Source organism: Rhinolophus hipposideros, assembly GCF_964194185.1.
Source record: "Rhinolophus hipposideros genome assembly, chromosome: 3".
Lineage (NCBI taxonomy): Eukaryota > Metazoa > Chordata > Mammalia > Chiroptera > Rhinolophidae > Rhinolophus > Rhinolophus hipposideros.
The window spans coordinates 37678093-37700947 of NC_138049.1; the positions used below are offsets into that span (position 1 = coordinate 37678093).

The 22855-nt window shown below is 35.2% G+C and overlaps 1 protein-coding gene across 4 annotated transcripts in view; it reads left to right on the top strand.

Moving 5' to 3' along the window:
- Positions 1-3567: 3567 nt before the first annotated feature.
- Positions 3568-22855, top strand: part of TBC1D32 (TBC1 domain family member 32) — a 178647-nt gene continuing 159359 nt past the window's right edge. For 2 of the 4 annotated variants that reach the window (XM_081039396.1, XM_081039398.1), the window contains exons 1-4: positions 3568-3695; positions 3867-4022; positions 15602-15763; positions 20548-20725. In XM_081039396.1, coding sequence (XP_080895522.1) covers positions 3868-4022; positions 15602-15763; positions 20548-20725 — 495 coding nt within the window. In that variant the 5' untranslated portion in view covers positions 3568-3695; position 3867. Of the gene's footprint in view, positions 3696-3866; positions 4023-4515; positions 4617-15601; positions 15764-20547; positions 20726-22855 lie in introns of those variants that run through there. The other 2 variants (XM_081039397.1, XM_081039399.1) reach the window with 2 other exon arrangements.

The window sequence follows — 22855 nt, forward strand, 5'->3', positions numbered from 1 at the left end:
TGGAAATGTGACTTTTTTTGTAGCAACATTTCACAGTCTTACATCAAGCTTCCTGTGTATTTGAAGCAATATCAGGAGATGGTAGCTATAAGTCAGTGCCCAATAAATGGTTCTGTGGGATTTGGTAGGCATTTGTGCTGATCATAGAGGCTTCGAGACTTAGGCCTCCTATCCCTGAATTTGGCTATTGCCCTGTGTTCACACATGCAATAGTTCTATGGTAGCTTAGATGTAGTATTTCTACCAGAGGATCAGTTCTGGAGTGCTCTAGAAATGATTTCTGGAGGCTCAGGTTAAAGCCTTCTTTTCTTGCCTTTCTAGCAATTTTGTAAACTCCTAAATACCTGTATTTCTTAAAATATCTAGGATTGTTTTTGTTTCCTGACTTGAATCATGACTGATCTAGCCATTTACTATTAATGTGTAATGCTTAGAAAGTCAGGATAGTATTACCACACAATATGTAGCAGACTGCTAACTATCCACTAATATCAATTCTTCCTTACTTCTCTTAGTAACTGAAGATCTTAGTTTTTCTCAGTCAGGCAAAGCCTTCACTTCCTAACTAGCCTCTCCTGCAGTTACCTGTGTTCCTGTAACTATGTTCTTACTAATGAGGTGTAAACAGAAGTTATGTATTTCACTTTCTGGTGATACCCTTGCTTGTTTGTCTTTTCTGCTGGCTGAGAAACAAATGTTCTCATGGAAGTGGGAGAAGCCACCCTGGATGCAAAGATGAAAAGTCCTTGTTGATGATGGTGAAGCTGTCGTCCCGGCCTGGGGCTGACTACATCTGCATCCCTGCATAAGAGGTCAATTAACTTCTTTCTTACTTAAGCTACTATATCTTTGTGCCTGACCACTTTTCTTTTACAGTGCTTATATTGTAAACTACACTAATACAAGATATAAGTGAACTCTGAAGGCTGAGCTCAAGTCTGAAAATGACTGCATTTTCAGCTGTCATCAGATATTATCTAGTTTAATGAGGGAGCATATGCCGTATGTTTATAGGAATGGCTTTAAATAGCTCATTTACAGTTCTGATATATAAAAATAACAAAAACAAAAACTAAAAACTTCTGGTTGTGCCCTCAAAACATAGAGTTGGGTTAAGTACTTAAAAACTGTGTTAAGTCAAGTCTTCAAAAGCAAGGTTCAGCTATACTGAAGGTACAGTGAAGGTACTATAATCTTGCTTTTAGGAGAGTGAGATTCTTGTCTCGTTGGCATCTTGTTAAAAGGATTGATAGGGTAGGACAAAAGTTCAGAGACTAATTTGAAAAATTCTTTAGGCCAAATTAGGTGGGATATTTATATATATAAATTCGAATTCTTTTTCCAGACTTTGGAGCAAACCCTCAATGACAAGCACTTATGTTTTGGGTAAATGTCCAAACTCTGTGTCAGATTTTTGGAGGAATTTTTCATCACTAAGTCTTTGGTTTCAAAAAAACGCCTATCTGTCTGGCAAATAGCAAAGTTTATTCTAAAGTAGGGGATGCCAAAGTTTTAGTCTTTGATTTTTTTGAATTAATTGGAGCTTTTTGTTTAATTAGAATATTACAGATAATTTTATACAGACAGTATTTATTGAGATTTACTTAAATGCATTACATCCCTCAAATGCCTGAGATTCAAGAAGGAAAGATAGTTAAAATGGGGTGTAATGCATTTAAGTAAATTACATTTACTTTTGACTGTCTTTCCTTCTTGAATCTCAGGTATTCTTTTACGGTTACTTTTCTTCTTCCTAAGGTATATCCTTTAGAACAGTGGTTCTCAGTCTGAGCAGTTTAGCGCCCCCTCCCTCCCAAGACATTTTGAAATACATGGGAATATTTTGCCATCACAATGTTGGCACTAACTGGCATTTGAAGTGTGAGCTAGGGATGCTGAATATCTTGAAATACACACAAGACAATCTCCCACACAAAGTAATCGTTCTGGTTCCCATATGACTTTCAATGGTCTTGCTAGACATTCATGTAGATAAAAAAGCTCTTGATAAGTATCTGAAGCTGGGAATTAATTCCATTACATAAAAAATCATACCTGGCACAGTTTTAATGAACTGCATTTTCCAGGAATGCAGAAACTGTAAATTAAAGAGTGTATTTCATTTTGTTCAGAATTTTACCAGTAATAGTTTCATTTCAGAAAATCACATCACTAATGGCTAATATCAATCCTAGTGTTTGAGTTGCCAATATCATTCACCTGTGTTAGTCTGACTATGTAGCTGTCACATCTATGTATGTGCACATACACAAACATGCACGTATCAGTATTTTTATAGCTTTATCTACACATAAAGTCACAAGTGTGCATACTCTACTAATATGTTTTTTTAAACACCATATATATATATATATATATATATATATTTTTTTAACTTTCAGGTATACAAAACAATGTTAGACATTTCATCCCTCACAAAGTGATAACCCTCCTCTGGCAATTTATAACCCCTTTGACGTCATATGTATCTATTACAATTCCATTGACTATTCCCTATGCTGTATTTTATATCCCGTGACTATATATATACTACTTCTATGTTTTTTTCTTAGTAGTGAGGCAATCAAGATTAAGCATACATTTTACTAAGAAACATGCTACTATTGCTGGCAAAGACACATACGTTTGCTTGTGGAAGTAACGGCAGAAACATGAGTCATTGATCCTGACAAACGTGAAGTGTGTCAGATATTGTTGGACTGGGGAGTAAAATATAACGCTGGATAAGGGAGAATTTATTGACATTAAGCTACTTATCCGTCGCTTGGGATTGGGTTGGCATCTTGTAGCTTGGATATGACCATTGTCTGGGGATTTATCTAGGTTGGAAATGAGATGAGGGACCATGATATCCATTGCAGCTTCCTGCAGAGTGATCCTTCTATCTCATGTTGTCTCTCTGGAATCCAATTGAGTCCTACCACTTGCAAGATAAATCTCTTAGTCCCTTAAACGTGCCAAATATGACCCTTTCAGATGTGGCTTATTTAAACTTTTCTAGCCTTCTCACTTCCTTTTCTAAATCCACTAACTCAAATACCAGAGTATGCAACAATCTCTAAGGTCCAGTTTGTTTTCACTTCGCTTCTTTCCTTGACTCTTACATTGGGTTAAAAGGTGATTCTGGGTTTCCACAGCACTTACTAGTAGTACAACATCTAATTGCACTGAGTTAAAATCGTTCATTTCCTTTTTGTGTCTGTTAGATTATAAGGGTGTCCGGTGTCCTCTTCATAGTTCTGGTCAAGGTGTTTGGAAAGAGGTAGCAGTCAACAGACGTTAGCTGTTAGAGGACAAGAGCATTGCAACCTTTCAATACTGTTCATTCCTCAACTGAAACTCTTCAGGCTACTTTCAGTTTCACTTCTATTGTCTTTCTTCTATTGACCCTTCCTCTTCGTACTCTACCCTTCTACCTACAATTCCCAGGGCCAGGAAACCGAGCGCACCAGATTCTCCAAGAACGCCTCGAGTTGTCAATCAACAGCCCCTCCCACCTAGGAAGCAACGCCAACGTCCTGACGTCACGCGTACAGCTGACGTCCCGCCGTCAGGCCCACCCATAGAGTTGTATTTTGCGGTTACTTGCGGAGCACCTTGTGTTCTGTTGGTACCGAAGGCCAACACGAGTAACAAAGGAGGGGCTTCGTGGACCCCTGCTTCCCCAAAGTAAGGTGACGATTTCCCAAACGCGCGGGCAGCGGAGGGCCCACCCCAAAGCGCTTGCCGTGGTCGCCCGGGGAACGGCGCAGCGCGCCGGCCGGGGCTGAGTGGGGATGCGCGTGCGCAGTGCGCAGCGTTTGCTCGGACCCGGAGTAATGGGCGTGGGCGTTTGATTCTAACAGGATGGCCCGTTTCTCCGGAGAGGACCAGGAGATGCTGCAGGCGATGCTGAGGCAGTTGTTTCAGAGCGTGAAGGAGAAAATCACGGGTGCTCCCTCCCTAGAATGCGCCGAGGAGATCCTCTTACATCTGGAGGAAACTGATGAAAATTTTCACAAGTAAAATGGCTTTTGATGTCTTCCGCAGACAAACCAGCTGTCCCAGAAAAGGCTAAATGTAGTTAGATAAAGAATGTTTATTTGATTATTGTTACAATAGCGCTCAAGTTGGAAGTTCATTATTTCGTTTATCCACATGGCAAACTTGTTATTCATTCCTTACTTATTTTTTCATAGTTTCAACTGGCTTTGTTTTTACTACCACACCAAGAGCGTATTCTACTCCTCCATATTTTCCTTCTGGGCAACACAGTAACGTTAATTGTAGATTATTCAATCATGTTCTTTTAAGAGCAGTTCTATTATTTCAGGGTAGTCTTGTCACTGTACCAAAAAGCATCGAGTCCCCAAGATCCTTGTTCCTTTGGTGACCTGGTAACTCAGTGCTGTACCAATTAACCATTCTGAGGATTGCATAAATGCTGAAGTGAGATCATTCACTTCCTACAGCTTACGTTTCTATGAGGGATAAGGTACATAGTCAGATGTTTGTGATACATGGCGGAAATACAAGTGCCACAGAGGACGTACAGATCTGCTTTGGGTTGGGGAGCAGTAGACATACGAAGTTAAATGAGAGAAGTTCCATTTCAGGTATATCTGTTGTTTTGGAGACCTGTGTTTTTCTTTTGATTGGATCCATGTAATTTAAATTAATCCTCTCCACTGAAACGTTTACTGCCAGGTGTCTCAATTTATTAGCAGTAATGGTGTTTTTAATTCGGTGCTTGTATTTCATTTTGATCTTACAGAGATGACGTTTACATTTTTTTTTTTCTGTTTATGTTAACCTTTGCTGACTTTTGGGTGCCCCGAAGTTATCTGAAACGTCTATTCATTTCATATATGGGCATCAGGGGATCCTTGAGCCCTTTAATATTTTATGCAAAAGTTTGCATTTGCTTGCAGTTCTGTGGGGGAAACATTTATAATTTTCACCAGATTCTCAAGGGTTTTAAAAAGTGTGAAAAGAATTCCTGTTTAATATAGAGTTTCTAGTTTTCATTAGTATTTCTGGGTATACATATGGTTTCTTTTGTATTTCCATGATTTTCTTGTTTACTTCTTTTATTAAATCCACCAGTAGCTTATTAGATGATAATATTCTTTATTTTGGAGATACCAAAGACCTCTGCTTTTATTGGCTAACTATTGATTTATTAAAAAAGTGGAATACAGAAAAATTGCAACGTACTCAAATTCAGTTTTGGTCATTAATGTTTTGTATATTCATGTAATACTGATTTACCTCACACAAATTCACATCAGGCATTAAATTTGGGGTTTCATTCATGGCTTTTATTTCACATGCAAAATGTTGTTTAAAATGTTTGTAAATTACTGAGTCAGTTTCTGTGAGGATCATATAAGTTTTTTTTTATTACTATCCTATTACCTTTTTAGTATTTTCAGTATCTGTAGTTATGTCCCTCTTTTTATTCTTGTGTTTGTATCTATGCGTTCTCTCTTTTCTTGGTCTGTACTGCTAGAGGTTTATTAATTTTATTAGCTTTTTAAAAAACCAGTTATTAGCTTTGCTTTTCCTTTCTATTATGTATTTATTTTATGGTTCTTTAATTTATGCTTTTTTTTCTTTGTGAGAAATTTTTAAAACTTTTATAATGAATGCTTAGCTCATAATTTGCAGCTTTTCTTCTTTTTTTAATGTAAACATTTAAGGCTACAGAATTGCCTGTAGGTATTGCTTTAGCTATATCAACTTTAAAATGCTTTTTCAAGCTAAAGTTGGATCATTGCGGTTCTTCTCAGCCATCTAACAACTGTTATTATAATGTAATTTATTTTTCTTCAACAGTTCATTAGATAAATTAAATGCTTGCTGATTAATATGCATAGTTAACTTACTGTTTACTACAGAGATTCATTTTTGGCCCACCTAAAAAGATTCAGACACACTTAAGTTATAACCAATGTGTAGTCTTAAAAGTAAGATTTATAATCCTGAAACTAGTTGAGTAATTTGTGGTGTTAAAAGTCCAAATAATAAAATTCATGTGTTTGCTTTGCTAGCCTGTGTCTTAGAAGGAAGGAACTCAGTAGGAGAGGAAAAGAGGAGATGCTTGTCTGTGGTATTTTCATGGCATCTTACAATTTCAGAGGTGGATGAGGTCCTAAAGATCATTTAGTTCAGGTGCTCATATTTTCATTTGTTTTTCTTTTCACTGACTTCACTCTCTTTGAACCGTAAATGTTCTTAAGTTACTTAGGTATCAATATATTTTGCTTCCCAAGGTGTTTCATACTTTAGAATATCTGTCCTCTTAAATCCATTTGATGCTGTGGTATTAGCAAGACAAATAATCTTATTATACAGACTTACAGGGAAAACTCATGTCTAGGCTATTGACATTTTTGTAAGAAAATGGTTGTTAAGGTAATAGAGTCCATAAACGATGGAATTTCGGGTAGTATAATTAAGTGTGGGGGGATTGCAGTCATTTGTGGAGAAACCATAGTGCAGGCTTTATAGCATTACCTGGGGATTTGCCCCACAGGGCAGCACCCTAAAATATCTCCGCTTTCCATACTCGCTTCTATTTTTCTACCTTAAACTGTACATATTCTTTAAAAGATCCAAGCTTTCCCCCTTTTCTCTGAAAGTGGCAGCAAGGATTTGAGGCCTGTGGGAGAGGAGAGAGGTAGGGAGAGGACATTGCCTTTGTTATGTGTGTATATGTTGTGTAAATTTTGCACTTGGACAGTCCCCCCTATAAAACAGTCAGCCCTGGTTTTAATCTTGGCTGCACTACAATCAGTTGGAGGCTCTTACTGATGATGGACCTCACTGTAAATGAATTGCCTGGGGGCTTGGCTGAGCAGGCTTGGGAGAGGCTGGGCCTTGGTGTTTTTGGAAAAGCTCTCCAGGAGATTCTAAAATGCAGCCAGGGTTGGTTTACTTGCGTTTCAATGAGAATTGTATTATAGGAGTCTCCCCTTATCCAAGAGGGATACATTCATTCCAAGACCCCCAGTGGGTTCCTGAACCTAGGATACTACCTAACCCTATATGTACTATGTGTTTTCCTATACGTACATAGCTTTTTCGTTTAAAGGAAGCACTTCACAGCTTCTCTTTGGCATATCTGAATTGCCAGCATCACTCCTCTTGTGCTTTGGGGCCATTATGAAATAAAGTAAGGTTTACTTGAACCCCAAACACTGCAAATTGAGATAGCTACCAAGTGATTAGTGGGACTTGTCTTAGAGTGGATATGCTGGACAAAGGGATGATTCATGTCTGAGGAATAGAGCAGGAAGGTGAGCAATTTCATCATTCTACTCAGAAACAACACATGATTTAAAAGTTACTGTTTATTTCTTGAATTTTATGTTTAATGATTTTGGACCGCAGTTCATAGTGGGCAACTGAAACCGCAGAAAGCTAATCCACTAATAGGGAAGAGCTGCTGTGCAGTTTTTTCTTTTATTACTTACCAAGCCTAATGATTGTAACAGTCTTTAATGCAGAAGATCATCCGGTAACCCTCTAGTCTGCTATTTTTGGTTTGATACAGAAAGAACACAATATTTGTTTAGTTGAGTTTATTCATTTTACGGAAGAGTCTACCAAAGGCTTTTTAAATTATTACACTCTAGTGTGTTTAAGTGTTAACTTCAAGAAAATATCCATATGTAAGTGCTGTCCCTATATAGAGAAATTGTTAAGTTATATGTGTGCTTGCATAATTAATGAATGCATTTTTAGTAACTGTTTGTCATGACCAAGAAGTTTATCCTTTGAACTGAAAGGTTGTAAGTGATATAAAATACTCATTCTTTGTTTTTACATAGCCTTTTATATACTTTTATATACTAAAATGGTACATAGTTCAGTTTGTCATGTAATAAATCCTATGATTCTGAAATGTAATTTAAGAATTCCAAATATCAGTATTATAAATCATAATTTACACTAATAAAATATCTTTTCAAAACATCATTACTGATATTTTTTTCTACATATGATTGAAAAAAATTCTTGCTTATTTAAATAGTTAAGAGGATGATTTCCCGAAACAAACTTATACCAGATATTTTATGTTGTTATTTTGTAACAGTAATCTCTGTATCTGCGTATTTTAATACAAACATTTTGAACATGTCAGAAATTGATCGTGGAAAAATCATTAAATTTTCTTTGAAAATTTCGGTAATAAAGCTGTAGAAAAAGTAATGGAAAAAGTGAATATTCTTTTACTCAACTTTGCAAAATTTTATGTAAATGTGAAAAAGTTCATATTCATCAGTAGTAAAGCAAAGTGATCAGGCACTTTGCTATGTATTATAATTGAGCTGCTTCTACAATGTGGTAAGGTCAACATGTTTTTCCTTAGTAGCAACAACTGGCCCCTTAGGTTTAAATGTCCCCTTTTTAGGAATATTTGGAGAAAGATATTCTGCATTTATTTGGTAATAGTGTCATTGAGACCAAATTTTAATTTTTTCTTATTAAATCATTTTTAAGGTAACAAATAAGGTTAGTCAAGTATATGTATAATTTATTTGGTGAGGAAAGTGTCAAAGTGTAAGAAAATAGTACATATAATAAACAACAGTTTTCACATTAGGATTATCACTACCATTAAGTAGTGGGAAACTGAAATTTAGTAAGATCAGATATTTTATCTAAGGTTGCAAGATGGATTAGTGTAAGACGTAGAATTTAAACCAGATATTATAATCTTGGTCTATCCAGCACAATTAGAATATGTTATCTGAAAAGGTTAACACAGAAGAGCACATAAAATATCAGCTTTCTGGCTTTTTTTAAAACATTGAAAGATTAACGTCAGGTTTGTATTCCTGAATGGCAGCAAGTGGCTGGAGCCATGTCGAAGCTTTTCCTTTTAGCTGAGCCATGTCCTTTGAGTTCACCACTGCCTCTATTCTTCTCTCTCTCACCAAGGCTTGCTTTACTTTATGTTTCTACCCTCAGTAACATCTGAGCACGCAGTCCCTTGAATTAGTATAGGACCTTTTGAAGGTCTCTTGAAGGCATCCAGGGGTTTTACTTTTATATAAAATCAGGAGAAATTGCTACACCTCCAGAATAATTTCCAAAAATGATTCAATGAGTTGACTAGAAATCTGTAGTTACCAACAATCTTTTAGGTTAGATATACTAGTCTTTGTAAGAGCAAGTGGCTGACACTTGTAATACTATCGGGATTTCAATGAAGGCAACACAGCACTCAATTTTATAGTAATATTTCTCCCAGCCCATAAGAGCAATAATTTTCTATCCTGAGACACAACATAACTTCTAGGATTTTTACTGGGTATTGCCATGACTTCAGATGGTAAGAGAACCAACACAAAATGAATGAGTATTTGAAGACTTGGGTTACGCTTACTCAAAGAGTAAGAAGAAATGACTTTGTTCACTAATTTGGGATTGGAGGCTCGTAGAGGTTTCCCATGATCAGTGAGTCAGGAGAGCATCCTAAGGGTTTAGGCATCTTAGTAGCCCTTGCATAATAGAGGGCTTTACCCTCCCTGGAGATCTTTTTCTCTTAAAAGATTCATTCAAAAAAAAGCAGTAACCTCTTAAGGCAGGATTCAGTCTCGGGATACTTAGGTTCATTTAATTTGAAAGGTGAACCAAAACCTTGAAGCACATTGAAGGATGTCTTTTGAGAGATATTACTGTGGTGTAAAAATGTCATTAGAAAAAAGTGTGTAGTTATTCAAGTTCCCAAAGAGGAGATTTAAGAATTTTCTAGCATATTTGCTCTTTACAGCTGATGCTAAATTGTGGGCAATTTTTTAAAAATGTGTCTTTTATAATGGTATTCTCTTAATGTTCTTGAATACCTTTTCTTAATGGGCTTGTGTCATATTTCCTCACTACATTAGTTATGAACATATAATTTTTGTAGCCCACAGGTTGGGCTTTAAACAAAGCAACACAAAAGTTACATTTTTCAGTTAAATATTCTTTTTTCCTACTTATCTGATTTGTGGCACAGAGATGGGGCTGATGAAACTGAGAAGAATAATTCTGTCTTTCCATAATAGGTGTTTATAGTGGGATGTAGAATTCATCTTAAGAGGCTATCCCTTTAGTTCCCAAGAAATAACTCAGGCTTGCCCTCCCTTCCATTTCCCATTGAATATCTCAGATGTGGAGGAAAACTGGTGTGTCTGACTGCTTAGGGTTGGGTAGCATTGTGAAGAGGTTAAAGATTGTTTTTGGAGACCTTTCATGTCCCTTCTGCACTTTCTTCCACTTTTACATTTCTTTTCCCTTTCCCAATAGGAAGAAGCTGGATGGGAGGTCACAGTGATTGGCTGAAAGGATTCTCTATTCCTGGATCCTTTTTAATTTTCAAAGAATTTCAAAACAGCACTGATAGTTTTATGGTATTGAAATTTCAGATATTCTGATTCTTTATTCAGAAGGTTCCTAGTTGTGGTGCAAACCTTGTGGAGAACACACATCTTTTTGGGCTCTTCAGATCTCATCACACACATCTGCCAATTTTATCTCAAAGCCAGATGTGTGTTTTTGGTAGTAGTATAGGGACTGTCAAATGTTAAAAAATTTAGAACATCTTTACAGGATTCTCTTGAAACCTTAACCTTTGACTTTTTCTCCTTACCTTCTTGTTTTTCACTGTTTTGTATAGACTATGCAAATATTTAGTTTATAATAAGAAATATGCAATCTAAAAAATAAATTAACATTTAGAGTGGATGAGAAGTTTGCTTCTATAACAGAAGATCTTCAAGTAAAATAAAACAATGATGAATCACTGGAAGAAGGAAAAACTGCTTAGTTGATAGTTAGAGGCTTAGAAGTTACTAGCTTTGAATACTAAATATTAAGCATTTAAATTCAATGAATAATGTAAAATAAATTCATAAGTAAATTATATTTTTAAATGTAATATGCTAATTATAGTTTTGAGAAAATGTAATAGACTTACTTCTCTAAATGAAATAAATTTAGTATACAAATTGGTAAAAATATGACTGTTACATTTATTTATTTCCCTTTCCAATCTAAACCACTAAAGAACATCTTATTTTATTACTTAAAGGTTTTGGAATTTTTATGTCTTTGGGAGAGTGGGGGTTGTGGGAATGACATGGGTTTTGGAGTAAGGTGGACCTGAATTAGTAGCTTGAGAATTTGACAAGGCTTTTAAACTTTTCAATCTATGTCCTCATCTATTTTACATGTCTCATAGGGTAAATAACACAATATTAATAAAGTGCTTAGCACAGAGTCTAGCACGTTAGTCACTTAAAAGTACCTTCTTGCTTACATGCAAACCAACATGGTTGGTATGATGAGAATATTGAGTGTGGCCACATTTAAATGGAGATGCCCTGGGCTTGATTGAATAGGCCTTTAAATTCTAGGCTACGGAAACTGTATTTAAAAAATAACAGGCAGCCAATAATTAGTTTTAAATACAACAAATATTTATTGAGACTTTATGTATATGGCCTGGAGTGAAGTATTGGTATGAGTATAAAGTCTCTAACTCAGAAATAATGAAATCATTGATTTTTGAGGACCAATGTAACTACAGTGTTTAGGATAAGTAAGAGAAGGAGGAGAGTAGAAGTAAGACAAGCAAGAAGGCTGCTGTAGTAATCTCTGTGTGAAGTGATGTGGTTTTGTGCTGATTGATAGAAGTGGGAAAAAAGGAAGTGATGAAGCCACGGGATGTGTAGGAAATGTTAACAAGTGTTGGTGATTGGACAGATATGATAGAGTGGGTGGGTGTGTGGTGCAGAAAATGAAGTTAAAGAGTAGTCCATGGGATCAAGTCTGGGAGCTCTGAAAGATAATGTCAGTGCCAGAAGTGTGGCGGGTAGTTGGGAAGTGGGGGATTCTTTCTGCTGTACTCTACCCTTTCTTTCTTTTTACTGTTTCTTACAGAGGGGAATATAGGAAGACTAAGAGACCATGTATAAAGGGGGTTAATTGTAGCATAATTCTACCTGAAATTTTTAGTAGGCGTTTAATGAACAAGGAAATAACCACTAAAATATTTAGAAAGGATAAGCAAGTTCAAGCTGACAACCACTGTAGGAAAATGGAAGAGATAAACTCTTCTCCCATGCTTGTATGTTTCAGTTCAACAAGTATTTTAAAAGTTATTGCAGATTATATGCTGATAACTGAATTTGTCCTGTTCTCAAGGATGTAAAGAATATAAAAATCTGGGTTTAGATGATCAGGATCCAAGCAAAGGACAAAGCAGGTCACATGACTACACACACGGTAGAATATTTTGAGTGCTAATAGAGAAGGGCAAAATACTCTTGGGACTTGGGAGAGAAAGAATATCAGGTTTTTGGGGAACTAGGAAAGACTATAGTGAGGTAGCATTTTAGGATGCAGAAGGTGATCCCACTTAAGGAGAGGTGGTGGTAAAACACTAAATGGGTGGAATATTATCAAAGATTTTAGGAAAAGAAAACGCTAGGAGTATTGCGCTTGTGTAAGGGGTAGTAATGAGACATAAATCTGATAAGTTGGGATTTAAGAGGGCTTTATATGTCAGTAGCAAAATGTATCTTAAATTTAATTATAGTAATAGCACATATCGATTGTTGAAGTTATGCCAGGCCCTGTGTGGGAGCAGGGCATATATTATCTAGGAACTTTATAATGATTTCTAGCATACAAGGTGTGATCAAAAGATATGGTGGATGTTTAAATAGAAAAAAAATTATTGCGGTAAAATGCACATTGCCATTAATCCCCCTCAAAATATTCCCCCTGGCTTCACACACACTTATCCCATCCTTCTTGCTACTTTCTGAAGTAGGTCTGGAAATCCTCTTTCATGAGTATATTTCATCCTTCATAACGGCAATGCTCCGTGTCACACATCACTTCTTGTACGGCAATTTCTGTCAAATAAAAACATCACGGTGTGTCCTCATCCACCTTATTCACTGGATCTGGCACCATGTGACTTCTGGCTCTTTCTCAAAGTTCAAATGACCATGAAAGGTAAACATTTTGAATTGATTCAGGGCACTGAGGCAGCCATGACAGCATAACTAAAGACACGAAAGAGGACTTCCAGAACTGCTTCAGAAAGTGGCAAGAATGAGTGGATAAGTGTGTTCGAAGCGAGTGGGAGTATTTTGAGGAGGATTAATGGCAATGTGTTTTTTACTGTAATAATTTTTTTTATTTAAACATTCACCGTATCTTTTGATCACACCGCATAAATACTTTTCCAATTTCACAGATGGAAAAAACTGAAGCCTAGCGAGGATATGTAACTCGGGCAGCTTCATACAGCTATTGAGTGGGGGAACTAAACTTAAAAACTAATTCTAAGAGATTTTAAAATCATGGCAGGACCGGCTTATTCGAAGTTACTGGGATGCTTGGCCTGTTAATAGAAAAAGTCAGTTAAAGGATCATAAAATGGTACCTAGGTATTTGAAATATTTTTAATATAAAGAAACTAAATGTACATTTATTTACTAATTCTTTGGGTTAATGCTGCTTATTTGAGTAGGAACCTTAGGCTAGTTTAAGAGCTATCTGCCTAGATCAGTGATTCACCAGTTAAGGTCCTGGGACCAGTGGCAGCTGCATTAGCATCAGCATTACCTGGGAACGTGTTAGAAATGCAAACTGCTGGGAACGCACTATATACCTACTGAGTCCAAGTTCTCAGAGTCGGCCTAGCAATCTGAATTAAGTCCTTCAGGTGATTCTGATCCATGTTATAGTTTGAGAACTGATTTATGGGATGACTTAAAAGGGCTCTTGAAATTGTTTAGCTAAACGTTATGAAGATGTGAACATTAATCTGGTGGCAGTGGAAGAGAAAAATAATTTTTGGAGGGAGAACTTACAGAATTATTGCTAACCCATTAGATATGAGATGTAATGGAGAGATAGGAGTTAAAACTGTTTGAGTCCACAGTTTTATCTGGTTGAAGGTATCTGGTTGAAGGATGGTGCCTGTCAGAGAGAGGGTGGTTTGTGAGAGGGCGGGTAAGGTGATCGACTTGCTTTTGGTTATGCTGACTGATACCGTGAGAGAACATAAAGGAGCCTTGGCCAGCAGGCAGCTAATGTACAGGTCTGGCATTCTGAAGAGACATTTTGGCTGAAGGAAGAGCTAAAAAAATCACCTGTTTGTATTGAGTCTGAAGCTGAAACTATGTGAGTGGAGAATACATCTGCTAAACTCCCCCCCTGTGTTTTAATCTGGTAGTTTACAATTACAAAGTTTAAATTGTTTGTCTACTGCCTCCTTCATTTAAAGTAGTGGGGTGGAATTAGATTGGATTATTGCCAAGTTACAGATGAGAAAACTGAGACTTACTCAGGGTCACATAGCTAGAGTGGTAGAGCAGGAGCAGCTGCTCAAGCCTTTTTGACTCTGCTGAAGCCATAATACCACATGGCTTCATGTCAGATATCTCTACTTGAATTTTGAGATGTGCACTGTCTATGGCCGGCCTGCAGTTACACTACTGAAGCAGCCATGGGGATTCCCAGAGGCAGTGAGGTGTTCAGAGTTAAGGAGAATTGGGCAGGGTAGGAAATCTTAATCAAAAGAAGTTAAAATTGAAAATAATATCTTTTGCTCCCTGGGTAAGGTGGCTGTTCTTTAGAGCACATTCAGTAATTTAATAAATATTGAACTGAAGACTATATGCTGGATACCATGATGGACTCATGGGAAGAAAACTATTCAGGTTCTCTTGCTCTGCTGTACTGCAGAGATACGGGGCTCTTATGCAGTGGTGTATTCAAACTGAAAGCCTTGAACATAGTGATATTTACAAAATGGAGCATCCTAAATTATCTTTGTCATTTGAGAGACCACAAAAACTCTAACCTTTCTAAACCATGATATTAATTATAGTCATTGCTCTTTATTTTCAGTAAACATGTTTCACGAAGTAATTATCTACTCTCGGAACACTTGCCCTCTCATATTTGCTACATTGTCTGAGTTTGCAAACGAATTTTAATGTCAGCGTGAATCTAACAGTGTGAAGAAAAATGTCCAACACATTGAATTCTCTGATATATTTCTCTCTGTAAACACGGAGAAGAGGTGATTAGGTGGAATTTAGGTCAGTTACCACTTTCAAAATGTACACAAAAATTCTAATAATTGGAGCTTAACATTTTCTTATTTGATCTTTCAAAATTGCTGTTATTCTAGTCTGGATTTCCTTATCAGTTTGAATCATTATAAAAATGTCTAACAACTGTTTTCTCTTTAATGTGCTTCACATATTAAAGATAGGAGCATAATTACATTGACTCTATTCCCTATGTAAAAAGAAAAAAAGACTCCTAACCCGCTAAAGGTTGGGTTGGTCCAGAAATATGTGCCCATCATTGTTAAATAATGTTTATTAAGTGTATCAGAAAAACAACAACAAAATTCTAGATTAGTTTGATAATTTGGGATAACTAACTTAATCCTAATTTAAGGTAAGAAATCTGAACATGTTATAATGCAGATCTTTCTATGCTAACATTTTTTTCTGGATTTGGTTAATAAGTGAGTTCATATTTACTGCATTTATTTTTAAAATATTTGTTTCAGCTATGAATTTGTGAAATACCTTAGACAGCATATATGCAACACTTTGGGGTCTATGATTGAAGAAGAAATGGAAAAATGGACATCTGATCAAAATCAGGGTGAGAAATCTGGCTATGACACAGTTGTACGGCATGTTACTAAAAGAACTCAGGAATCTAAAGAGTGAGTATGCCCACAATCATATTTAAAAAAAAATTTTCTTTTAACAGGGGTCCTTGAGACCACCCATGTCCCATCCCCCCAGTCTGTCTCCCTCATAGCAGCCAGAATGATTAGTTAAAACAATTTGTCAGATTGTGCCACTCTTCCAGCCACACTAACCATACAACTCTTTTTCTACCTGACCAAGGGAGGAGGGTGAAATTCTTTATTCACTCACTTTCCATTGGCTAAACCTTCATTATTTGCCCGCACTTAGCTACAGTGGAGACTGGGAAGTTTAATACCTAGGTGATGATCATGTGCTACAGGGGTTCTAACCACTGCTATATGGAAGAGGGGGAGGATGGATACAGGGGACAGTCAACCCTCTTATAAGGTCATTCCATCTAGTCCAACAATAGTTGCGGAAGACTGAACAAGGTAAATTGGCCACTTATGAACTCAGTTTTCATTTAATTAATTTTAACTCCATAGATTGTTAGGATATCAGTGCTAGGAAATGCTTTAGAAATCATTTGCTCTAAGCCCCTCGTTTTATAAGCCCAAATAGATAAGTTAAGTGAGTTGTCCAGAGTGGTATAGCTATTTGAATATGGAGTCCAACGTGGAGCTTGTCTTTCTGTTAGTTACCTTTTGGGGGACACTCTTCAGTGTGTGCTGCCCTGTAAGAATTCTTGCATTGTTGTTTGTTTGTTTTTTTTACAGTTACTTTTTACAATTATTTGTCTTGTTGACTCCCTGTTAATCCACTATAGATTCCTAGGGGCAAGAACTGTGTGGTATATACATGTCTGACCTTCAACTCTTTATAAATGTTCTAATGTTCATGTATATAATTTATTGCTTGACTGCCTTTCTGGTACGACAGAAGATGGGGTAAAATATAGTTTTTGCTTGATTTGGTACGTTAGAAACCACATTTTTTGACTAAAGAGGTCATGAGAATGAAAGTTGGCTGGGTAGATGGAAGCCTTCAATGGAAGCTGAGTGTATACCATAGATATTAGGAAGCCACTCTTGGTTGTTGAGCTGTGGGACAGCCTAATTCTCATACAAAATACAATTTAATGTAGAGCCATAACTGAGATGAAACGTTTGAGGTTTTCTTCTCATATTTAAGCTCCTACTTCTCATTTCAATTCTTTCAACACTTGATGATTTTTTTTTTTTGTGTGTGTGTGTGTGTGTGTGTTTTCTTTATCCCCAGCTTTATTCCCAGTTTTTTTTTCTTTATGTGAAATATAACATTAACAGAAGATTTTAGGGCTATAAGTGACAGGATAGGGAAATTAAGTAGTTTTTTAGTTTCTTCTTAATTCATGCTTATTAGTGTAGATGGATTCTTTATCTTAAAATTCTTAGGGAAGCAGCATATTTGTATTACCTAATGTTAAAAATTGTCTTCTGAAACTAGATGGCAATGATTTCTTTAATAAAAATTTTATGTAACATTTATGCACAGTAAAACCTTTTAAATTTGGATCTCCCAATTTATTTATTTATTTTTTTGATGATTTCTCCATATGACATTTGCCTTGTTAATTCTAGTCTCTGGATTGGATGTATGTGATGTTTTTGGGTGCCTTTGACATCTGGTTTCTCTCCATGCTGAGCCATTATGGTTGCTTCCTATATAGTTTAAAGGCAGGTGTTGAAGCTTAGTATATGGCTCATCTTTCTAGTATTAGAAAACTTGAAATATATACCTGAGCCTATATTAGCTATTGTATTTGAAAGCATTAAATCTGATTTATTTTTAACTACTTTATTACTTTGGACAAGACCTGTTTTTCTTTGTGACAACTAATTGCATTATTTAAATAAATATGTTATTGAACAAAGTGATAGTATACAGCTATTAATGAATATAGCAACTTTAAATCACTAATACATATTAAGTAAAAGCCATAGATATTAAATTTTCTTATTTGTTGATTTGGAGGAAAAAAACCAAGAACTGGAGTTATCTTCATCTTTGGGTAATATAATTTCTAGTAGTCTATTTCTGGCAGTATTATTAAACTTACTCTAAATAAAATATTAAAATACTTCATTAGTCAGAAAATGAAGCCATTTTAGTGCTACGGGCTTAGCTTGATATGGGATTATTAGGAAGTTACTTTTTATCTGGGTAAGCAATTTTTCTTCTGTTTTAGTTCATCCATGTATAAAAATTAATACAATAATAATTACCTCACAAAGATGTTAAATGTCTTAATAAATGTTTGTCTTCTGCTTTGTGAACATGGATTAAAAACTTTAAGTTGTACGAAGTATTATTTTCTTTCAATTTTTCGTTTTTTGTGTATGTGTGATTCTTCAGAAATTACTTAAGGCTAATGTGGCAACAGTACACTTATTAATAACATTTTTACTGTAACAATTACAAATTACTTTCCTGATTAAACACTTTATTTTTTAAATGGAGGTTTGCACATGGAAGAGGTCATTTGTAGGATGTATCATATATTACATAAATATATATGAAAGTATTCACTATGTAAATTTTCATTGTTAACTGACGTGGTTTTTATTTACTACCTCTTAGAGCTTTTTCTTATTTTGATTTCTTGGCGTCTGAAGGAATCTTCTCAATGGTGTCCATATGCTAGCCTATATGTGTTTTTCCTTGTTTTTTTCCAAAACTACAGTGTCTACTGTTGAGTGTAGTTCATTTAACTCTTTATATTGAGGGTCTGGCTCTCTAGTGGTTTTTTAATTTTAATTTAATTTATTTTTTAATTATTATTCATATCTTTCCCTGTAGCCAGTTCGCTGATATTTCTTGCAGAAAAATCATGTTGGTTACTAAAAGGTCTAGAGGAAACATGTCTAAAATGAAATTTATAGATTTTCTATGGATTTTAATTACCCTTACTCTTACTCTGTAAATCATTGAGATTTACTTCTATATTTTATTAAATCACCATATTGTAAGTTTAGCGGGACAGGACTTTATGTTCACATGGCTATACCTAACTGCACAGGAGGCGGGAGTGTAGTTTATTTGTATACCTAGCTATAATCCAATTACTGTGGAAGGAGAGAGCAGCTTTGGGTGGATAGGTATTGATTGCTACCAGAGCATTGTTATACTTCCTTGTTTCTTGATGCTCAGAATTTGTAGAGGAGGAAGCTGGGGCCTCCTGGCTCAGTTATCCTAGGATTCCTTCTTGCTATTTATATCCCTTTGCTTTAAACTTGGATCTTCCCTGGACTCTTTTTTCACCTCTATAGCAGTTCCCTTCTGTATGTGTTTGTACCCTGTTTTGTTGCTAATCTAGCCTCATCTTTCAATAGTTTTGTTTTCTCATAATTTCTGGGGTAAAAAATATATACATATATGACAATGTGTATTATATTAATTATAGTTACATACATAAATTATATATTGTTAAATAATATGACTAAACATATACTAGATTTTAAATTATATATAGAAATCACATATATTTAACAATAGATAATGTATATCATTTAAAATATATTTTAAAATTTCTTTAAACTTTAAAATCTCTGTCTACTATTTCTATCTGAATGGGAAAGAGTACTTTACTTAACCTTCCTTTGATTATTGCAGTTACAATGACCTATTAACCATAAATGTAAAGAAAAGGAAGTTTCTATGCTTAGTTTCCTGATTTATTACCATTATTATAATGATAAGCAATAAATATTTGTATTGTACTTTACACAGAACTTTGCAGTATATATTCCTGTGCATTTCTTGCTACAGCCATGTGAAATAGGTCAGCAAGATTGTATTCTTTTTAATTCATTTGTAGTTAAGGAAAATGAGACTTATATGATGACAGAGCTGTAAATGAAGTAGTCAGGATTCTAATCTAGATTTTCTGATTCCAAATTTAGTACTTTATTCACTGTGTTTATTTAAATCTGTATGAAATACAGAGATTTCAGTGGTTCAGGTCACATATTTGTAAAATAAAGCGCTAGACTATGGTCCCATTTATTTTTAAAATTCTATTTTTAAGGTTTTTATGGATCTTAGTCTAATATTAATATGGATGCTTGAAATTTTGCACTTAATAAATGGAGAACTTTATTTTAAGTTCTTTTTGAGTTTTTTTTTAGATCCATAGAGCTGAAAGGAATCTTAGACGTTATCCAGTTCAAACTCCTATTAGGTTGGTGCAAAAGTATTTGTTGTTTAAAAGGTTAAAAATAATGACAAAAACCACAACTACTTTTGCATTAACCTAATACTAATTATAGGGATCCCTTTTCTAACATCCCTGACAGTGGGTTCTCTAACCTCTATTTGAAAGGACCCACAGATAACTCTTATTTAGGTTTCAATTGTGGCTACAGGTGCATGTAAAGAATAGGCAGGGGAAAATGGAAGGAAAAAAATAGAGGAAGAAAAGATAGAGAAAGGAAATAAAACAAGAAAAGTGTAAAAAATAAGCTGTGTTTTGGTAGTGTGATATTAACAGTTGACTTTATTGCACGTTTCTGGAATCCGTGCCACTGGAACATCTTATCGTAGATTCTATTAACTTTATTATTTTGGTCCATGTAACCAGATTAAAAAAACCTCAGGAAAACACTTTTTGAATTTCCTATTAATTTTTATTCCTGTCATGTGAATTCTGTTGTACCATTTGTTCTTTAAGGAAAACTGACTTAGGGTTTTTTTCTCTCTTTAGAATTGTGTTCTTAAAGGGATTTTACAGAACAGTGAATCACGGAGTTTAATTTAGTTGAATGTTTTAATTTGTGCTAATAGTCTTTCTCTTACTAAGACTGCTTTGAATTTAAAGATACAAAGAAATGATGCATTCCCTGAAGAACATCATGATGGTAGTGGTGGAATCAATGATTAACAAGTTTGAAGAAGATGAGATACGAAGTCAAGAGAGGCAGAAAAAAATTCCAAAGGACAAAAGCAGTAGTTACTGCATAGACAATTGCTCTGACAGTGATTCGTCATTCAATCAGGTGTGTTGGTTAGCTTTGTATTTATGTCTTGAAATGATGTTTAATAATCACTAGGTTCACTACATTTTTATTAGCCAGCTGTTTTCCTGCTTTTTTAGTTATAAGTTTCAGAAGAAGAAAAAAAACAATAGTAAAGTAACCGAATATAAAAGATTGAATCCATGAAATAACATCTCCTAGAATTATATGTTCAGTGAGTGATTGCATTATATCTGAGACAATTCTTAATGAGGTAAGGAAATAAACTAATTGAATTTGAAGCTTTAAAAAAGAATAACAGGAAACAATGACCTGCTTAAGTTTTAATTAAACCATCTTATTCCCAATTAATCCTTATTAATCAGAGTTCAGATTATAGATGAGATATGGAGATAAAACATTTCCCTTATGTATCTTTTGGAGATGAAGTTTGCTGTGAATTGTTAGTTTTAAAACATTAAGGTTTTTTTTTGATGTCGAGACATTTAAGGTTTTACATTTTCTCTTTCCAGGTTATTGGAATCCTTATCGTTTGGCTACAACAGAGCTAAGAGAAAAGCCAATGGCTAGATTAGTCCTAGTAGAAGATAGAGGACTAGAGCCTCTATCGAGAGTAGATAGACTAGAGCCCATGCATGTACCGTGGACTTGCACACAGAAAGTTTCAGGTCAATTGGAGTCTATCTGACCTTCGTGTGAATCCTACCTGATATTTTCAGTGAAACCTTTTCACCTAATTAGCTCTACTATAGGGATATTTCTATAACCATATACCAAAAAGGGATTTGAGTAGTTTGGGTGAAACATGAAAAAAATGTGTTTATTGGTCACTGTTCAGATTGCGTTTTTGAAGGAAAATGGTGTTGGAAGTGTACTATATATTTTTTAGTTTAGTTTAATGCAATCATATGGCTTATTCAGTAGGCTTACAGAACTGCTTCTTTAGGTCAAGGACTTTCTGGAATTAAAAGGCACAGAAAAACCCAACTTTACAATTCTGGGGCTTATAAAATAATGCTTTCTTATTTATTTGATGAACCATCTTTATACACTGAAATTGAACCACAAGAGAACAAAATGGAACATTGTTAATTTGTTCTAAGAAGCACAAGTATTCAGATCTACATAGCATTGAATTGAGTAGCTGGCAGTTAAGAGGCTAATCCCAAATGCTATATTATTTCCAGTCATAGAACCATGGATTTTTGAAGAAATTTAAAGCTTTGGTAGAAATGGGGTCATACTTTCAGAAGATACCTTTTTTTCTTTTTCTTTTTTATTTTTTTGAGTCTTGGGAAGGAATCAAGCTTTAAGTTTCTATGGCATTTTCCATAGGGTATATATACATTTTCAAGTGTCTGCCCTATGAGTACGAATTTGTTGTTGAAAATGAACTATACCTGCCAACAATGTGTGGGATCCCTGGACTTTTGGAAAGAAGCCTATGTATGTCAGAACTATCCTGAAAGCTCTTCCAGTGTGGCCTAGCTCAAGAAGATGTTTGGGTAGGCTTTTGCTTAGTGAAAAGAGACCAAAGAGAGGCTAAATTAAATGATCAAAAGTGAAAGGGTCTCATGGTTGCTAAATGGGATGGAGGTTGGAGGGATGGGTAAGAAAGGTGAAGGGATGAGGAAGTACAAATTGGTAGTCACAAAATAGTCATGGGGATATGAAATACAGTATGGGGAACATAGTAATGTTGCACAAACTATGTATGGTGTCAGATGGGTACTGGATATATTGGAGGTATCCCTTTATAAATTATATAAATGCCTAACCTCTGCTATACACCTGAAATAAATATAAAATAACATCAAATGTTAACTATAATTAAAAAATATATATAGTCACTGGATGTAAATTACAGCATAGGGAATATAGTCAATTGTATGGTAATAGCTATGTATGGTGTCAGATGGGTAGTAATTTGTTGGGGTTATCACTTTGTGAGGGGTCCAAATGTCTAACCATTACTGTTGTTTTGTACAACTGAAACTAATAAAAACACAAGTAAAAGGGTCTTTGAAAATATTAATATATGAGACATTCATTCCATTGAATACTGATGTTAAGGATCCTTCAAAATTGATAACTTCTTGCTCTGGGTTTAAAAACAAATTTGTCTAAGTTGTTTCATGAATAACATTGAGT